This window comes from Narcine bancroftii, chromosome 12 (genome assembly GCF_036971445.1).
Source record: "Narcine bancroftii isolate sNarBan1 chromosome 12, sNarBan1.hap1, whole genome shotgun sequence".
NCBI lineage: Eukaryota > Metazoa > Chordata > Chondrichthyes > Torpediniformes > Narcinidae > Narcine > Narcine bancroftii.
Genome location: NC_091480.1, coordinates 4,100,162 through 4,120,015, shown reverse-complemented (window position 1 = coordinate 4,120,015; position 19,854 = coordinate 4,100,162). Strand labels below are relative to the sequence as shown.

The 19,854-nt window shown below is 42.6% G+C and overlaps 1 protein-coding gene across 7 annotated transcripts in view; it reads right to left on the bottom strand.

Moving 5' to 3' along the window:
• Positions 1-19,854, bottom strand: part of ift140 (intraflagellar transport 140 homolog (Chlamydomonas)) — a 190,447-nt gene that overhangs the window by 115,813 nt on the left and 54,780 nt on the right. For all 7 annotated transcript variants that reach the window (XR_011347128.1, XR_011347129.1, XR_011347127.1 and 4 more), the window contains exons 10-14: positions 17,449-17,652; positions 15,788-15,860; positions 14,702-14,793; positions 10,862-10,989; positions 8,850-8,967 (exon numbers count right to left, since the gene is read on the bottom strand). Coding sequence is in view for 4 of the 7 variants with exons in the window: in XM_069905280.1 (XP_069761381.1) it covers positions 8,850-8,967; positions 10,862-10,989; positions 14,702-14,793; positions 15,788-15,860; positions 17,449-17,652 (615 nt within the window). In the remaining 3 variants the exon portion in view is untranslated. The remainder of the gene's footprint in view (positions 1-8,849; positions 8,968-10,861; positions 10,990-14,701; positions 14,794-15,787; positions 15,861-17,448; positions 17,653-19,854) is intronic.

The following is a 19,854-nucleotide window of genomic DNA, read 5'->3' as shown; positions in this document are numbered from 1 at the left end:
AGGAAACCTGAACTGGGCACAGCACACCCATGCGTATTTCTAAATTCCAAGCCTCTTGCAATAAGGCCAACATGCCATTTCCCTCTTAACCAACTGCTGCAAGTAGCCACTAACCTTTGTGATTCTTGCACTAGAACACTTTGATCACTCCACCCTACATTCAGCTGCAACCATTCTCCATTTAGGTAATAGTACTGTGTGCTGCAGTAACTGCTCTGTTCAAGACAGCAAGAATCTGCAGAGAGTTGTGAACCTGACTCAAGCCATCAAACAAACCCTACCCCCCACAATCTATAACTCTCGCTGCCAACAGATCCCATCCCAAGCCTACCCTCTTCACCCCTTCCCATCAGGAAGAAGATTCACGAGAAGGAAATCACAAACCACTGATTCAAGGGCAATTCCTTTGCTGTTTTCAGACTCGTGAATGAATCTCTAAATAGTAAAATGATGCTGCCTTTGCTCTGCACTGTGATCTCTCTCTGTGACTGCACTTTTGTTCTGGGTCTTCTTGTACTATGTATGAGATGTTTAACTGATCTGCTTGCAAAACAACTCCATTAAACGACACTCTGAAATATAAATGTTACTTCTTCCCTGATCTGGCACTCTAAAGGCACTTTCAGGTGGCCAATTGCCCCGCATGAAAAGCCGCATGTTTAGGCAATGTGCGACTGTTTTGAGGCCACCTGAATGTACAGGAGGCACTCCTGAGATGAGCTATGTAACCCTCCTCCGAGAAGGACAATCAGCTCAGCTCAGTGGCTCCCCCAGCCACCTGAATGCAGCTGGCTGAAAGCGGATGTTAAAGGGTCAGGCTGCTGATCACAGATGACACTGGGCAGGAGCCGGAGTGTGCTCAGAGCCGCATCCTGTGCAGCCGTGTCCTTCAGGTGGCCAGCGTTGTGCTCGAAACGCTGCCACCTGAATGACAATTTAAAGGGCCGCTTCTGCTTCTTCAGGCGCATTCTTAGCGTAGAATGCACCTGAAAAAGCTCAAAGAATTCCAAAATCAGAAACCTGCAATATAATGAACATCCACTGTAACAGTAATGTTATTACCAGCGCCAGCAGGCCCTGGTTTGAATCCAGCATTGTTTGCAAGGAGTTTTTATGTTCCCCCATGTCTGTGTTGGTTTTCCCCGGATGCTCTGGGTTCCTCCCACCCTCCAAAACATATAGGGTTGTAGTTTAATTTGGGTGTAATTGGGTGGGATGGGCTTCAATAGCTGGAATCAGCTTCTAAAAAAGAAAAAAAATTACATCTGAATTAAAAGAATGCATTATTTAGCTTTGGCCATGTTAAATATTTCTTGACATGATTCAAAATAATTTCTTTCATTTTGCTGACGGCTCATTTTGGAGGGTAAAAATCATTGCAAAAGTATCAGAATTGTGCTTTCCTCAACTTGCACTTATACAGAAGACAATAAGGGGACAGATCAGCTGTGTTTTCATAACTGAGAACAACTTTCATCCTTGGGATCAAGAACGACTTGCTGCCACTCAGTCTTTGGGTTTAGAGGTATTTCATGAAGCTAGTGCCCTACTTCTTCAGAAGCCGAAGGAAATTTGGCACATCATCTACAGCTCTTAACAACTTCTACAGGTGCACCATTGAAAGCATCCTATCAGGGTGTGTCAATACCTGGTCTGTAACTGCCCCATCCTAGACTGCAGAAGGTTGGGAACATGGTTCAGGCCATTATGTAGATCCACTCCCTCCATCAACTCCATGTATAACTCCCCTTGCCTTGAAAGAAACAGCCAACACATTAAAAGATTGAAAGCCACCTGACCACACTCTGCTTCATCCCCTCCTGCCAGAAAGAAGATTCATGAGTGAGAGATCATATGTCACCAGTTTAAGGACAGTTCCTTTCCTGCTGTTGTCAGAACCCTGAACAAACCTCAAAATAGTAAAATTATGCTGTCTTTCCTCTGTACCAACTTGTCTCTCTCTGGAACTTTGCACTCTGTCTTCTTGCGGTACTATGTATGAGGTCTCTAACTGGTCTACTTGTAAAACACCCTTTTATCACTGGATCTTAATACACATGACAACAAACGAACTCAAACTTGTTTGTCTTTACCAAAGGGCAAGAGTTTACACCTCTCACATCAAATTCCATTTGCCAAGTTTCCATTCAACCTATCTGTGCTTCCCACCTGTAGAATATGGGAAGTCTTATAAGTTCTTGATCAATACCCGAGAGATTGCGGCAACTTGATGCATGTGACAATAAACTTGAACAGACAAGACTCTTCCACAAACAATACAGTATATATGAATGGGATGTGAAGTGGATGATTTGAGGTGTTTATGAGTTTAGACCCGCATCCACTACATGGAGTACAGGTTCTCCATGTCAGCTACAGTGGTCTTTTTCCATTTTGAGCAAGACCAGGAATTTTTCCAAGAGTTCTGAGAACATCCTTGAGTCACTTCCTCAGTCTGCCTAGTAATCTTTTCCCATGAGAAAACTCAAAATAGAGAATCTATTTCAGGAATCTGGTTTAGTTCATGTGAACAGTGTGACCTGCCCACCAGAGTGGTGTGATTTTCCACAAGGTTGGGGACCTTAGCTCTTTCCTTGAAAATGAACAATTTTGCATAGACAGCATTAATGGCATTTTTTTCCAGTACCTTGAGATGTCCGCTGTGGGTAAATCCTTGTGGAGATTGGCTCTATTGTGGGCCTCCAGAGATTTAAACAGTCCTTCTCAGTGACACACTTGCACTTTTTTCAATTAGAGTACTGCTTACATTGGGAAGCCAAACAGATTAGGTGACCTACTTTACAAAACACCTCTATTCTGACCACAAGGGTTTCTGAGTTTCCATTCATTTGTCTGTTTCATTCTCCTGTTCTGATTTCTACCCTCCTAGGAAACAGGTGAACTACTGGGCCTGCTGCACTTATCAGCCTTTCCCACTGCACCTTGATTTATCTGGTTAATCAGCAATCTATGGTTCGAACCCAGTATTTTAAGTGGGGTCCCAGCCGTGATAATGCGAGAGCTGGTTGTGCTTTCACACCACCAGATGGCGATTAGAGAATTAACTTGGCTGGGCTCTGACACTTGCCCCCATCAAGCATCAGAGTCCAGTTGAATTTAACTTGCCCTGCCAGGTTGGGACATTTTATACTGGGCGATTACTGGGTACAGACCCAGTAAATTACCTGGTTCAATGCACATGCAATCAGCAGTTTCAACGCCAACACTGCTGCAAGAAAGCCAGCTTCTGTTGTGGTATATTGCATTTCTTGGGACTTAACACTGGATTCAACAATGTTAGATAACAAATGACACTGTGTATATTCAAGAGGGAAATGTTTGTGTGTATTTTGGTTAATATGGTTCATTGTGTGAAAAATAAAATAAAAAAAACAATGTTAGATAACCAGCTGTTTATGCAGAGAATTGTGACATGACCACTTTTTACCTCTCTCCGAGATGCCAACTAACCTACACTCCATTAGGAATATCTTTAAGGTGATATCTTTAAGGTGGTGTCGAAAAAAACCAGCCTCTATCATCAAGGACCCTCACCACTTTTCTCACTACTACCATTAGGAAAGAGGTATCTGTATCTTCTCTGTATCTTCTAATTCCTTTTCAATGATTGTAATCTCTTTTTCCAACTGTTCTACTTCCTGATTATATTCCTTTTTAATAGCTAATTATTTTCACTCTAATAAAACCCTTCATGGCATCCCATAAAATGGATTAGTCTTTTACTGATTCCATATTTATCTCTAATTTGCTGCTCAATATATCTTTTGAAATCTTTTCTTTTTAACAATGGGGAGACACCTAATATTACAAAAACTGCTTCTGTCATCAGATTTCTGAACGGACAACGACCCTATAGACAAACAAACATACAGCCCAGTTACAGGTCCTTTCAGCCATGAGCCCATGTTGCTCAATAACAGGATCAGAACTTATTGTCATGAACAAGTCCTGAAATTTGGGGTCTGCGTTAGTATCAGGAGTCCAAACATACATTTCTTTCTTTGGCTTGGCTTCGCGGACGAAGATTTATGGAGGGGTATGTCCACGTCTGAAACATACATAAACCATCTTACTACTAATTACAATAGTTCGTGCTGGAAAAGTCAGGCAGTATCTTTGGTTCATCAATTATTCAAGAATCTGATGACTCTGGTACAACCCTGAAGGGTGGGAGGGAACCAGGGCACCTGAGAAAAACCCACACAGACACAGGGAGAACATAAAAAAACTCCTTACAGACAGCTCCAGGTTTGAACCAAAATTGCTGGCACTGTAACAGTGTTGCGCTAACTGCGCCACCCTTACCGAATTGTTATTTATCATCATTTTACATCTGTAATGAACAACAAATTTCATGACACATATTCATTACAGTAAACCGGATTCTGATTAATTCCAGAATTCTTTATTTCAGATTTACAGCAACACCTGTGCTCCAAATCTCACAGTTAAAGCATATTTTCCCCTCAATACAGCCCTCTTTCAAATCCCTCTACTTACATTTTCTAAACCAGAGGTTTTTCTTTCCACTCACCTACCACCTTACATAATCCCTAAGCCATAGGTGCTCTATGATTAGTAAGGGATTACTTAAAGTGGTTTGGGGGGGGGGGGGGTTGGCGAGGTTGAGAACCACTGCTCTAGATGCATCACTGGCCCATTTCCTTTGGAATTATGAAACTGTAACAAGTCAATTAGGTACAATTAAAACAGTGATTTTCAAACTTTTTCTTTCTTCCAGTTCACCAGTTCTAGTGAAGTATCATTGACCTGAAACATTACCACAGTTTCTCTCTCCACAGGTGTGGCATAAACTACTGAATATTTCAAGTATTTTCTGTTTCTTTTTGAATTTCCAATTGCATCAGTTATTTCTAAATTTTTAATTCAAATGCTCTCTTTAGCATTGGAGCAATTCAGCAGCCGAACCTAATGAGATCCCAGGGATTTTGCTTTTATTTTTTCTGTTTAAGAACAGGCCTTGTACACCATGAAGTAAATAGAAGATGGGATTGAATATCTGTGGGCACCTGAGTTTGAAGAAGGTGCCTAACTGTCCCTCCCAACTGTTAAAGGCAGTGCTTGGTGCCCACTCCCTGCAATTCTCAGTTACCCAAGGTATTTCCAGAGAGGCAAAATCCACATTGGAAATTAGGGATCTCTTTGGCCACTGGGAAGTGGTGATTGATGAGAAAACTGGCACAGATGCCCTCTGTAATAGATAGCAAGGAGAGGTTCTGTGCTTACTACTGTCAGATCAGACTTCTTTATTGAAGATGGCATCTCTGAGATTGGCTGATGTGTCTCTTCTTTCCAGATGTGCATTTATGATTGAAGTCCTTCTTCATTGTTGACCTTTAGTGCTTCAGTGAGGACAATGTGGGTAGAAGCCCCATACTGTGCTGTAATGTTCTCATGTCTGTCCTCAAAACAATTATTTTCTTTTTGTTGGAAAATTAGCAAAGGGCAGCATGGTTAGTGTTACACTGTTACAGTGCCAGTAACCAGGGTTTGAACCCGGTACTGTCTGTAAGGAGTTTGTGTCTACGTGGGTTTCCTTCGGTGCTCCAATTTCCTTCCACCTTTCAAAACGCACCTGGTTGTAAGTTGATTGGGTGCAATTGGGCTCAGGGGCTAAAAGGGGCTCATTACTGTGCAGTATCTCTTAATTTAAGTTTTCAACTTCTTAAATGTCAGAAGTGATAGCAAGACAGGAATAGAAAGTCATTAAATGGAGGAAAGGGAGCTCCACTCAAGGACGAGACTTCTCAGAGGAAGTCAGCGTCATATTCAGAATTATTCAACATGGAGACAGGTCCATCAGCCCTGAGCTTGTCCCTTTTGCCCCATGTCCCTCTCAAGCTTTTCTATCCATGTACCTGTTCAAATATTTTTTAAATATTGTAATGGTCTCCACCTCTACCACTTCCTCTGGCAGCTCATTCCATATACTCACACCCTCTGAATGAAAAACTTGCCACTCTAATCTTTGAATCCCCCCCTCCCCCTAATCTACACTCTCTAGTTTGAGACTCCCCCACCCTAAGAAAATGATGGACACCCATCTTATCTGTGCCCTTCATGGCTTGAGAAACCTCTCAGGTTACCACTCAGTCTCCTTCGCTTCAGGGAAAACAAGTCTCAGCCTATCCAGTATCTCCTTACAACTCAAGCCCTTCAATCCCAGTCATATCTTAGTGAATCTTTTCTAAACTCTTGATCGATTAATCAAAAGCACATTTGAAAGTATTTGTTCCAGCAAATACTGTCATTCAGCACTCTATCCAGTCACATATCACAGAATCCACCCTTTTCAGATTACACTTCTTTACAATTACAGTAGAGGCCATTTGGTCTATCAAGTTCGTGCTGACTCTTAGAGCAATCTCCTCAATCCTTTCTCCTGATATTTCCCTGCATTTAAAAAAAAAATTAATTTAGACCTGCAGCACAATAACAGGCCCTGGCCCACAAATCTATGCCACCCAAATAACTCAATTAACCTACAACTCCCATACGTTTTGAAGGGTGGGAGAAAACCAGAGTGTCCGGAGGAAACCCAAGCAGACACGGGGAGAACAAACAAACTCCTTTCAGTGTCAGATTCGAATCTGCGTTACTGGCACTGTAATAGCATTGCGCTAACTGCTAATCCCTGGGTTCAGTCATCTATTCTCTCATATCAGACCATTATCTTCCCTCGAATTCTCCCACCTGCTGACTTCACTAATTAATGCAGCCAATAATTAATAACCAACACATGGCTGAAAAACAAGAAGGAGCACTAGCTCTGGGAGACACTATGTGGTCACTGGGCTGAAGCACAAAAAGCTACCAACTTTTGCCCAAGTACAATCTTTGCTGGAATAGCTTCCTGTACTCTGTGTCTGATCCATGTTTGTAACCAACAGAGTCTCTGCCTTCATGTAGGTATCTGGAGGTAGGGCAATAATATTCATTACATTCATTTGCATGGTAGTGGCCCCACTTTAAAATGACATCATAACTTTTCCATGTGATTGCAATATGTCCCTTCATCACTATAAAGTCATGGACACTTTTACTGCCATGAAAGAAAAGAAACATTTCAATCAAAGACATCACAAAGAATTTACATGGGGGAGAACAAGAGGAGCACTGGACAAAGAAAAGTAGCAAGATTTTAGTCTGGGGCTTGTTTGATCCAGAAGGCACAGATGCTTGAGATCTTCAGTGAATTGGTAGCTTGGATCCAGAATTAGCTAGTCCATCAAAGAAAGAGGATAGCAGTGGAAGGCTGTTATACTGACTAGAGGTCTCTGACCAATGGTGTTCTGCAGTGATCAGTGCTGGCACCTGTTGTGTGGGTTAGTAAATTTACAGATTATAAAAGATTGACTGAGTTGTGGAAGGTGTGAAAAGCTATCAAAGAATACAACAGGATATAGACCAGTTACAGATATGGGCAGAAAAATGCCAGATGGAGTTTAATCTGGACAAGTGTGATGTTGAACTTGATGAGGGCAATTGTAAAGGGAAAGCAAGTAGTGAACTGAAGGACTCTTAAAAGCATTGGTCTGCAAAGGTATCTGAAGTTTGAGGTCCACAGTTCCTTGAAAGATCACACAAGTATATAGGGTGGCAAAGATGGTGCATGGTACACATGCCTTCATTGGGATATTGAGTACAAGTGAGTCAAGCTGCAGCTATATAAAACTTTGGTTAGCCTTCATTTGGAATACTGTGTGTAATTCTGGTTCCTCAATTACAGGAAGGATGTGGAGGCTTTGGGAACAGCTCCAGAAGAGTTTTACCAGGACGTAGCTTGGTTTCGAGGGTATGGGATGATGGGAAAACTTGGGCTGTGTTGGAAATCACTGTTATGCTGACTGCCTGCTGCCAGCTGGACGATCCCTCCCACAGCCATTTGCATGCTACCCATTCCACTCTGCCTTGATCAGTCAACGAGGTTGACGGCTGTTCCAGTCTGTGGTTAATAAAAGCCTATCAGTTTCACAACTTCAGTCTTTTGTGATAATTGCTGGTTCATCAGGTTGTTTTCGCTGGAGTTTCTGAGAAGTTTATAACATTATAAGAGTCATTGACAGAGTTGGACCCATCAGAATCTTCACCCTCAAGAGCCAACATGTTACACACGAGAGGACATGTGTTTAAGGGGAGGCCTGTGAATATGAAGAAAGTGGAGTGATAGCTAACAACTGCAAGCAAGAGGTGTTTAGTTTGGCACAGACACGAGGGCCGAAGAGCTTGCTCCTGTGCTCTACTTGTTCTCTGTTCTAATCACAGCACAAAAGGGAGAACACTTGCATTTATATAAAGCACTTCAGAGATACAGAAAACCTCTGAAGTGTGAGAGACATCAGAAAATAAAGCCAACATTTCACATCTCAATGACTCAGTGACCTGTTAGTAAGAAGAAGAACTTCATCCTCTTCTCCAGTGAATAACCAAAAGAGGCTATGGGACCTGGTCTTCATTTGTCATTTAGAATGTCTCCCTGGCCACTGGAGTGGAGCAGGATTAGTTTTAATTTAGATATGCAGTTGTTGCAGAATAATTCAGTGAGCTTGTTCCCAGAGAGCACGGGTCAAGGATGGGCTATGGCAGTACAGGCAGATCTACTCTATCCTCTACTAGCAAGTGAGATCCTTGGCAATGAGCACTATGGTGGAATCATTCCTTAGATCAAACAAACGATGAAACAAACCCCTGCACCTCCAAGATCGTGGCAGAGTGCCACCAGAAGTTAAAAGGTTTTCTCTTTCCTGTAAATACTGAATGACACAAGCAACTCTGAATGCTGCCAATACACTTTCAACTGCACTCACCTTTTTAATGAGAATGCTGACATTATTACCATTAGAGCTGCACTTCAACGACATGATGCTTCCCAAATCAGGGATATATTCTGCCAGGTTCTTGCTGTTGCTGTGAGGCTTTGCTTCCCTGCAGGACAGAATGATTTTCAGGTCAGGGCACTGAAACCAATTCATTTTTGGTCCCACAGTGAAGGCTAAATGATGGACTAAATGAACAGCAAAATGTCCTCGACATTCTGCAAACAACCAGCATGACACAATAATCATTATACACAAGGGAGAAACCCTTTCAGCTATCTTTTCTCCATATAAAATGGGGAGAAGGCAAAACAGTTGGAACCGCCACAATCTTAACTGAATGCCAGAGCAGACTCAAAGGGCCGAATGGTCCACTCCTTGCCTTTTTAAAAAGGGTTGAATTCAGGTCTTCATTTGTCGAGCATTCACCTGCACCACATAGTATGAAGGAAGCAGCCAAGTGAAGATTTAAAAAATTCAGGGAATACGTCTATCCAAAATGTTCAGCATATGACTTATTCTAAGATGTGGCAAAGCTCTGGAATTCTCCAACCAAGTGGCTGTGGAGACTCAGTCACTGGGAAAATGGGAATAAGGGGTTGATGCAAAAATGGTGTGGGGTAAAATCTCAGCAGTGATCTTAATTGAATGGGAGAGCAGCCACAAGGGGTTCAATGGTCTGATTGGGCCTCACCAGAAGGATGAAACTACATAATTCAGCACTTGCCTTGCACTCAAGTGCAGTTTGAGTATGTGACTTGCTAGCTTTGAATCCAAAGTCAAGTATTCTCCTCCTAACTCTCCCCTAAAGCATCTGTTCTCCAGTGCTTTCTTCCTGTGAGAGGCTAGGCAGGGAGTCCCACACATTTTATCAACAGAAACATCATTCCAATTAAGTTCCATTGTATCCAATAAGGAAAAGAAAAGTGGCACATACATGACCTCAGGATGTCCTAAAGTTAACTAACAACAATTGAAATAAATTATACAGCCTTGTCCATGGTTTCATTATGGAGTACAATTCAAACCCATAACATCCAACATCAAAGGCAAATCTGCCACCCACTGAGACACAGTAGGAGTTGAGGCACTGAGTGTTTAGTCTTTCTATTGTTTTTGAGTGGGGGTGTTTGTAATGTTAGATGTTGTTTACACAGGGCATGACCCTCACAGTTGCTTTATCACATCTCAACTGTAACGCCAGAAGAACAAAAAGCTACAAAACGGATAGCAACCAGAGAGCCTGTGAATTCAAGTAACTGTCTGGTCTGTTTAACTGGGAGGCAGCCCAGCACCCTCTCGTGTGAGGGGTGATTCATGTCACAAGTGCAGCAAATTTCAGCAGACTCGTATAGCTCAGAAAATTAAAATTGCACGCAAGAATAGTGATAAAATAATCATGGGGGATTTTTAAACTCCATAGAAAGGGCAAACTAAATGAGCAGTAATTGTGTGGAGAAAGAATTATGTATGACCTGACCCTAACCCTAGATCACTAAATTGAGGAATTAATTAGGAAACAGGCTATTTTAGATCCATTAATGTGTTATGAGGAAGGGTTAACTGATAATCTGCTAGTTAAGAAGCATTCAAAGTGGTGTAACATGATGCAACGTTGGGGTTATATTTTAGTTCAATCTGATTTGTGAGTTGTTAAGGGATGTTGACCAAGTATTTTAGAGTGAACAACCAGTGGCTAACAATGAATTAATTCACAGGTTTACGTTGCTTTATATCAATAACATCACCTGGTGTCATTTATTGGAAAGTTCACAGCACTTTGTACCACAAAGCCAAGGCTTCAATTCCTGTGTCATGATATATTTGATAGTCCATTTACTTTTGATTTACCAGCTTTGGCCCTTTTATTCTGAACCACACTGAATGGTGCATCCGTTCATTATTTAAAGATAGCTATCACCTCAGCTTGGGATCATGGTTTCGTGTAAATCTTTGTTAGTTCATTGCTGCGTTTAATTCAATTATAAGGGTGTGTACGATACCTGCGAGAGAGATCAAAGACTTTCACATGAGCTTTGTCAGTTCCCACTGCCAGGAAGTTCCCACAGATCTGAAGATGACAGGGGTTTCCCTCCATCTCACTGAACACAAGCAGCTGCTTCACAGTGCCCTGAAGGGAAGGTAAAGTCAGGATGGTTGACAGACAGCAAAAGGCAGCAGTTACTCGTCGTAGCAGCTTTCCATTCATTCATTACATACAGCTGATGGACATTCTGACCCAAAGCTCCCTTCTCAACAAACTATTGCCTCTGAAGTGAAACTGCATGATTTAGAATGTGGATACTTCCTCGCTGCATCATTTATCACCCCTTTTGTGTTTCTGCTTTTGCACCAGATAGCCCAACCCCATAAAAGGCACAGCATACTACACCCTGGTTTCTGTATTATTTTTAAGAACCTGAATATCCCACTAAATCTCTCCCCAGCTCTTAATTTGGGTAAAACATCAAATACTTTGTCCTAATCTGAAATAATGAGGTATTCTTGAAAATGAACAGAATAAAGGACAAAGAAAAAACTTATTAACATATTTTCATGGAAATAATACAAAACCCACTGTTCCTCAGTAAACAACTCCCTTCCTCACAGTTTCCTTCCTTTGTCTTGGTTTAATAAACTCCATGCTTCATGTTCATAAGTGACAAGACCAGTGGTTCTCAACTGTTTTTTTTCCCACTCACATACCACTTTTAATAATCCCTTACTCACCACAGAGCATCATCAAAGGACCTCTGTGGTGAGTAATGGATTACTTAAGGTGACATGTGAGTGGAAGAAAAAGATTAAGAACCACTTGACTAGGCCACATTGCTGTAGATGTCGAGTCAAGCGCAGGCTACACCAGATTTCCTGGTATGAAGGACACTCGTGAACCAGGAAAGATTTATGACAACTTGGTAGGTTGGTGGTCTGACCAATGGGATAGAATTCGATCTCATTTCATGCAATCATTCACCCAAGCCTTCATGTTATAAAGTTAGCAACCTCATCACTATGTTGCGTGCCAGATTCCCATCCTTTCTCAGTTCCAAATGCAATCACTTCAGCCCCAAAGCTGCAACTAACAGAAGGAATCAAGACTCAAAACAGTTGCAGAGTTATGTAAAAAAGCACAACCACCTGGGGACCTCTAATGGGACATCATAATACATCTGCACAGAGGTGGCAGCATGGAAGAGCTGTCATTGAAGTTATTCCTTGGTTTCACACTTCCCTGATAGAAACCTCTCCCTCATCTGTGACATGTCATCTTGAAGCAAGGTTAACAAGCTAAATACAAGACCACTGCATTATGCACACATCTGTTTTGTTCGTGATTGATTCCAAGACATTTTTCTGCCGATGAGGAAGATCGATGTTCTATATTTTTGAATGTGACCCTCACTCATTCACATTATGTAACATCTGGCTCAGCCTCTAAATTCCATTTTATGGAATTGGATTTGTCCTGTGGCTAGCCAACAGCTGAATATATAATTAACTATTGTTACCTTATTTGTTAAATTAAATTATCCTAATTTCACTCAATAGCACCCTCCATTATCATAGATACCCCAGCCAAGAAGGCTGCACATCCCATCTGTTGAAATGACACCTAAAGTAGCAAGTATCAGTTGTGTGCAACAATGTAAAGTATAAAGCCATAGAAGTAGCTATTGAAGATATTTGTATTACGTCTGGATCTTGTGGATAATGAACCAGATAACCACTTACAACACAGAACAGGCCAGTTTGGCCCTACTAGTCCATACCGTAACAAATCCCCACCCTCCTCGTCCCACTGACCAGCACCCGGTCCATATCCCTCCAGTCCTCTCCATGTAACTATCCAGTCTTTCCTTAAATGTAACCAATGATCCCGCCTTAACCACGTCTGCCGGAAGCTCATTCCACATCCCTACCACCCTTTGCGTAAAGAAATTTCCCCTCATGTTCCCCTTATAATTTTCCCCCTTCCATCTTAAACCATGCCCTCTAGTTTGAATCTCCCCCACTCTTAAATGAAAAAGCCTATCCACATTTACTCTGTCTGTCCCTTTTAAAATCTTAAACACCTCGATCAAGCCCCCCCTCAATCTTCTACGCTCCAGAGAAAAAAGCCCCAGTCTGCACAACCTTTCCCTGTAACTCAAACCTTGAAATCCTGTCAACATTCTTGTGAACCTTCTCTGTATTCTCTCTATTTTGTTTATATCTTTCCTATAATTTGGTGACCAAAACTGTACACAGTACTCCAAATTTGGCCTCACCAATGGCTTGTACAATTTCATCATAACCTCCCTACTCTTGAATTCAATACTCTGATTTATGAAGGCCAACATTCCAAATGCCTTCTTCACCACACCATCTACCTGAGTATCAGCCTTGAGGGTACTATTTACCACAACTCCTAAATCCCTTTGTTGCTCTGCACATTTCAATAGCCTACCATTTAATGCATATGACCTATTTAGATTTGCCTTTCCAAAATGTAACACCTCACACTTACCTGTGTGATTCCCTGAGGAACTCCACTAGTCACCGGCCTCCAATTGGACAAACATTTTTCTACCACTATTCCCTGACACCTCCCATCCAACCATTGCTGAATCCATTTCACTACCTCCTTATTTATACCTAATGCCTCCACCTTTTTTCCTAACCTCCTGTGGGGAATTTTGTCGAAAGCTTTACTAAAGTCTAAATAGACAACATCCACAGCTTTCTCTTGATCAACCTCTTTTGTAACCCCCTCGAAAAACTCAATCAGGTTTGTCAAGCATGATCTACCCCTGACAAAACCATGCTGATTACTCCCTATCAATCCCTGTACCTCAAAATATTTGTAAATACCATCCCTCAGAACACTTTCTATCAACTTGCCCACCACAGACGTCAGACTCACGGGCCTATAATTCCCAGGTTTACATTTGAACCCTTTTTTAAACAGCGGAACCACATGTGCCACCCTCCAATCCTTTGGCACTACCCCTGTGGCCTGTGACATCCTAAATATCTCTGTTAATGGCCCCACTATCTGTCCACAAGCCTCCCTGAGTGTCCTTGGGAATATTTTGTCCGGTCCCGGAGATTTATCCACCTTTATCTTTTTCAACACACCCATCACTACCTCCTCGGTTATCCTTATATGCTTCATGACCTCCCCACTATTTTTCTTTACTTCAACTGGTTCAATATTTTTTTCCCTAGCCAAAGAAATCATTCAAAATTTCCTCCATTTCCTCTGACTTCTCACTCAGCCTACCCTCACCTTCTACAAGGGGTCCAATTTTATCCCTCACTAATCTGAGTGATGGCTCTCAGTCCTGAAGCAGGATCTCAGTCTGAAATACCCACCATCCTTTTGTCTCAACAAATGCTGCTTGACCATGAAGTTTCTCCTGCAGTTCGGTTACTTTAGCTCCAGTTTCTGGCATCTGAGTCTCTTTTGTCTCCTTTTTATGAGAATGATTGAAGGGTTAGAGGATTAAAACTACAAAGATAGATCAGAGAAGTTGAGATTCCTTTCTTCGGAAAAAATTGAGCAGATTTTTGGTGAAAGTACCATAATATGATCAGGGGTCTGGACCGAGTGGAGAGTGATAGTTGGTTTCCATTTGTGGGCTGGTCAAGGACTAAAAGTCATGGGGATAAAATAAAGTGGCATAGAATTAAGAGGGAAACTCTTTATACACCACATGAAGGTGGAATCTGAAAGGCCCTCCCTGCAGAAATGTTAGAGGAAGATTCACTGGAGCATTCAAGAGGAAATTGGAAAAACTATCCTATGATTGCACTATAGTACCACCAATACTGAGGAAAAATAACAGTTTTACACATACTTGCAGGGTACGAACTTGCACACGGTTTGGCTCTACAGTGTAAATGCTCTCTTCATGGACAGCCACTACACAACAGTCACAGGGAAATGAGCCTAGAACGGTACCAACAGTTCACATTAATGCAGCAAACAAAGGCAATATTAAATTAACACAGGTACAGCAAACATTTAGAAAGGAAAATGGAAAGTTAACCACGATTCCAAGGAGATTATACTCTACAAGAGTTCTGAAATCTTTCTGCAGCCACATTGAGCTCTGATGAAAAGACCCTTGGTGCACCTGCCAGACCTTGGTGAGGTCCCCTGGTACATCTGTCGGGCTTTGGTGAGGTCACCTGGTGCATCTATAGGAGTTTACTGAGACTGATGGGAAGCGCATCCAAATATATATTCAATAAATTAGCCCTTACTCTGAGTTTTTAAACAAACAGTGATTTCATCAAAGTGTACACATTTCTTGAAGACATGTTCTTCTGGATGAAGAGTCTGGAACCAGGGCTCATGCTCTCAAGAGCTCAGCCACTTGGATTGAAGTCAGGAGAAATTTTATCACATGGTGAAATTCTTTTGGAATTTTCTGCCACTGGAGATTGTGAGACTTAATCATTCACTGTGTTCATGAGAGGGCATCAGATTTTTCAGGTGCAAAGGGGATCAAGGAACATTGGGATCAGGGGAAAATGGGCCTGCAGGAGTTCTGAATGGGTGAATAGGATACATCGTGGCATGGCCAACTTCTACACGTATTGCTTAAGTTCTTGTGTAAACAGTAAAGAGAGCCGTGAATTATAGGTTGGGGCCAAAATAACAAGAATATTCCTACTCTACCAACTCTAGCTGTGCATCCCAATTCCCCAAAGTCAGCAGTTTCCATTAACGACCTCCAGGAAGCCAGTCCCATTACATTGGTACAATGACTAATTTCATAATCTTTGACATATCATTCACAGCCCCATGTTGAATGTCAAAAACAATTTTTGCAAACGTTTGGGGAGGAAGAACAGCCCACTTGGCTTGGTTTCATTCAGAACAACTCAGTATTAAGGCAGTCCTCTGGTGACCTTAACTGAAAAATAAAATGGGGTACCTGCGTTTCTCAGTGATGGTCCAAACAGTTCAAAAACACTGATGTGTTTTCCATTCCACACCACTACCACATCCTGAAATAACAAACAATACGTTTCATTCACAAAATTCTTGAAAGCAGATGCTAAACCTAGCCTGAATCAAAATAACCATACTGGAACCATGATGTGTACTAAACCCTCAAAGTAGCACCGAAACAAATCTGTTAATACATTAAAATCCCCGTTATCCAGAATTCAAGCAACCAGCAAACTCAAGCAACCGGCATTAAAAAAAAATGAGGATTTATTGTCATGAACAAGTCATGAAATTCTGTGTTTTGCAGTAGCATCATAGAGCAAACATTCAGATTACAACCATCTTACCACATTACTATATATAAAAAATAGTGCACAAAAAGGTAGTGACTTTGGTTCAATGATTATTGAGGAATCTGGTGGCAGTGGGGAAGAAGCTGTCCTTGTGCCGCTGAGTGCTAGTCTTTAGGCTCCTGTCCCTTTTTCCCGATGGTAGCATAGTGAAGCGGGAATGGCCTGGGTTTTGGGGGGGGGGGCGGGGTCTTTGAGGCTAGAGGCTTCTTTTTTAAGACACCACCTCATGTAGACGTCCTTGATGGAGTGAAGTCTGGTGCCTGTAATGTCGCAGGCTGAGTTAACAACCCTCTGGAGTTTATTCTTGTCCTGAGAGTTGATGCCTCCATATCAGGCAGTGATTTAACCAAATACAAGTCTGGTCATCAGTACGTGTTCACAGGTCCCTAATCCAAGATATCTTCAGTCCATATAATTTCTACCCAATAAATGAGGCTTCTTTGCAGCATGAAATTTTCCACACATAATGTTCACAAGCATGATCCATTTACGTCTGCAGCACTAGCTTCTCTCCACTGACTTCTGCAAACTATTGAAATATCATAAAATGTACCAAAAAAGAAGAGAACTAAACCGTATAGATGAACTTGAGCAGCAGATAATATTCATACTGATGTATTTCACCTGCCACCTGTAGGACCCTTGGTGAGACCACACCTGGAGTGGTGAGACCCCACCTGGAGTATTGTGTGCAGTTTTGGTCACCTTATCTAAGGAAGGATGTTCTTGCAATGGAGGGAGTGCAGAGGTGATTCACCAGGCTATATCTGGAATGGCAGGAATGACTTAGGAGGAAAGATTGCACAAATTGGGATTGTACTCGCTGGAGTTTAGAAGATTGAGAGGGGATCTCATAGAGACCTATAAAATTCTGGCAGCACTGGACAGAATGGATGCAGATGATGGGAAAATCCAGAACCTGGGGCCATGGTTTGAGGATAATAGGCAAACCATTTAGGACCGAGAAGAGGAGGAATTTCTTGACCCAGAGGGTGGTGAATCTGTGGAATTCATTGCCACAGAGGGCAGTAGAGGCAGGTTCATTAGATATATTTAAGAGGGAATTAGATCTATTTCTTCAGTATAAGGGTATTAAAGGTTACGGAGAGAAGGCGGGGACGGAGTACTGAACTTTAAGATCAGCCATGATCTCACTGAATGGCGGAGCAGGCTCGAAGGGTTGAATGACCTACTCCTGCTCCTATCTTCTAGGTTTATATATATATATATATAAACAAACAAGTCGGTCTCAATGCTCAGATGAAATGAAGCCCTAATTTCAGCTTCTTACCTTGGTGACATAAACTCCTTTGACATGAATGTCTGTTCGCAGCATCAGCTGGATTCCAGATGAGAAGAAGACAAGGCTGAGCTGGTTTGGAGCCACCTGTATTGCTGCAACTTGCTGGTTGAAGTGAGCAGACATCATCTGCTCACTGAGGATTAGGACTGTGCCAGTTGTGTTCACAGAAAGCAGGTTCTTACTGGAGCCCCACTAAACAAACAGCAAACAAACACACAGAATGTTACCAAAGGTACCAATTAACCTGATAAATTGACTTTCACTTTTCCCATGAAACATTTGAGGCAATGAATATCAGCTACAATGCACACACCATTTATTCTATTTTCTTGCACCACAAACGCACAGAAAATAAAGTAAACAAGAAATCAACAGAAGCCGATGTCAAGTGCAGGACACAAAAGTGCTGGAGAAACTCAGCAGGTCATGCAGCATTCATAAAAGAAAATTGACATTAAAGGCCTGAGCCCTTCTTCAAGAGGGTCAAGAATCATACAGTCTCCTTAATAAAAAGGTGGGGATAGGGGGGAGGAGGAGGAGAAGTACAGGCTAACAGTTAAGAGGTGGATCCAGGTGGGAGGGGGAAGAAGAGAAAGAGGTTGAATATTGCGATAGGGCAGAGGGCTAAAAAAGAAAGCTCTCGGGTGGAAGAAGGGAAGGGGCTGGAGAACTGGAGGAAAGGGTGAGGGAAGGAAGAAGACCTGGGGAGGGAGTTAACGGAATTTGGAGGCTGATATTGATGGTATTTGATTGGATACTGTTAAGACAGAATACAAAGAGTTGTTCCTTCAATTTACTGGCAGCCTTTATCTGGCAGCACACGAGGCTGTGGTCAGAGATGTCAGTGTGGAAATGTGAATTGGAATTCAAGTAGTTGGCCACTGGGAGGACCTTGCTATGGAGCGTGCAGAGCAAACAACGAAACAATTTCCCAATCTGCGCCCAGTCTCCCCGATCTAGAGGCGGCCACATCAGGAGCACTGGATGCAGTAAATGACCCCTGCAGATATACAAGTGATGAGAGCTATTCTCCTGCCATTAACTCAGCCCTCATCCCCATCTTCTCCATTTTCTGTGCATCTGCCCTTGCCCCTTCCCTTCTTAGATTCAAGTACAGGGTTTCCCTCATCCTCACTTTCCACTCCACCAGCCTCTGTATCCAACCTCGAACTTCAATTAACCCCTTCCCTGCTTTCTCCCTTTCCCTCATACCTCCATCTCCCTTCTTCCTGCTCCCCAGCATGTTCCCTTCCTTCTCCTATCAAAGAGCTATCTTTCTCTCCCCTCTCCTGCTTACACCTCAGCTTCTTTCTCTTCTTCCCTACTTCCACCTATCATTGGCTAGTCTGAGGTCCTTATCCTTCCTCTGAAACCCCTCCCCTCCCCACACCACCCCACTTTTTTTTTAAATTTGGGCTTCTGCCTGATTTTCAGCACTCCTGAACAAAGACTCAGAACCGAAATGCCAACTTGTCTTTTGATTTCCATGGAAGCTGCGTGATCTGCTGAGTTTCTCCAGCCTGTTAATGCACAGAAAATACCTGTGTTGTTCCAGAGGCACTGACAGAACGAGACTTTACATGTGCCTGTTTCAGCATCACTGGTCCATTTCAGTACACTGCACTGAGTGTGCTCTGCTTACGGAGCTAAGTGAGATGAATGCCCTTTACGTTTAGCCATACATCACAATGGAAACAATCATGAAATTCACCCGTTCAGTGAAATTTATCAGTTTACTTTAAAAATGGAGAAACTTTAGTCTGTCCCATCACAGAAGTGATTCCAATTTCTACCCACAATGCAGTGTGACTCTGATGTTGGAAAGAAGAGTCTAGATTATTCCACAAATCTCATTGAAACGTGCCTAACAGAAAAGACTCAACATTTGGGTTCTCACGAAAATCTTATTCACAGTGGGCAAAGAAAGCATTAAATTAATTCCCTGAATACCGAGGAAAGTAGCATAGCAGCTGTATTGACAGAGAACACTTTTTTTGGGAAGGAACATATGGGTCAACACAACATCAAGAGCTGATGGGCCTGGCCTGTGCTGTACTGAAGGGCCTGGCCTGTGCTGTACTGAAGGGCCTGGCCTGTGCTGTACTGAAGGGCCTGGCCTGTGCTGTACTGAAGGGCCTGGCCTGTGCTGTACTGAAGGGCCTGGCCTGTGCTGTACTGAAGGGCCTGGCCTGTGCTGTACTGAAGGGCCTGGCCTGTGCTGTACTGAAGGGCCTGGCCTGTGCTGTACTGAAGGGCCTGGCCTGTGCTGTACTGAAGGGCCTGGCCTGTGCTGTACTGAAGGGCCTGGCCTGTGCTGTACTGAAGGGCCTGGCCTGTGCTGTACTGAAGGGCCTGGCCTGTGCTGTACTGAAGGGCCTGGCCTGTGCTGTACTG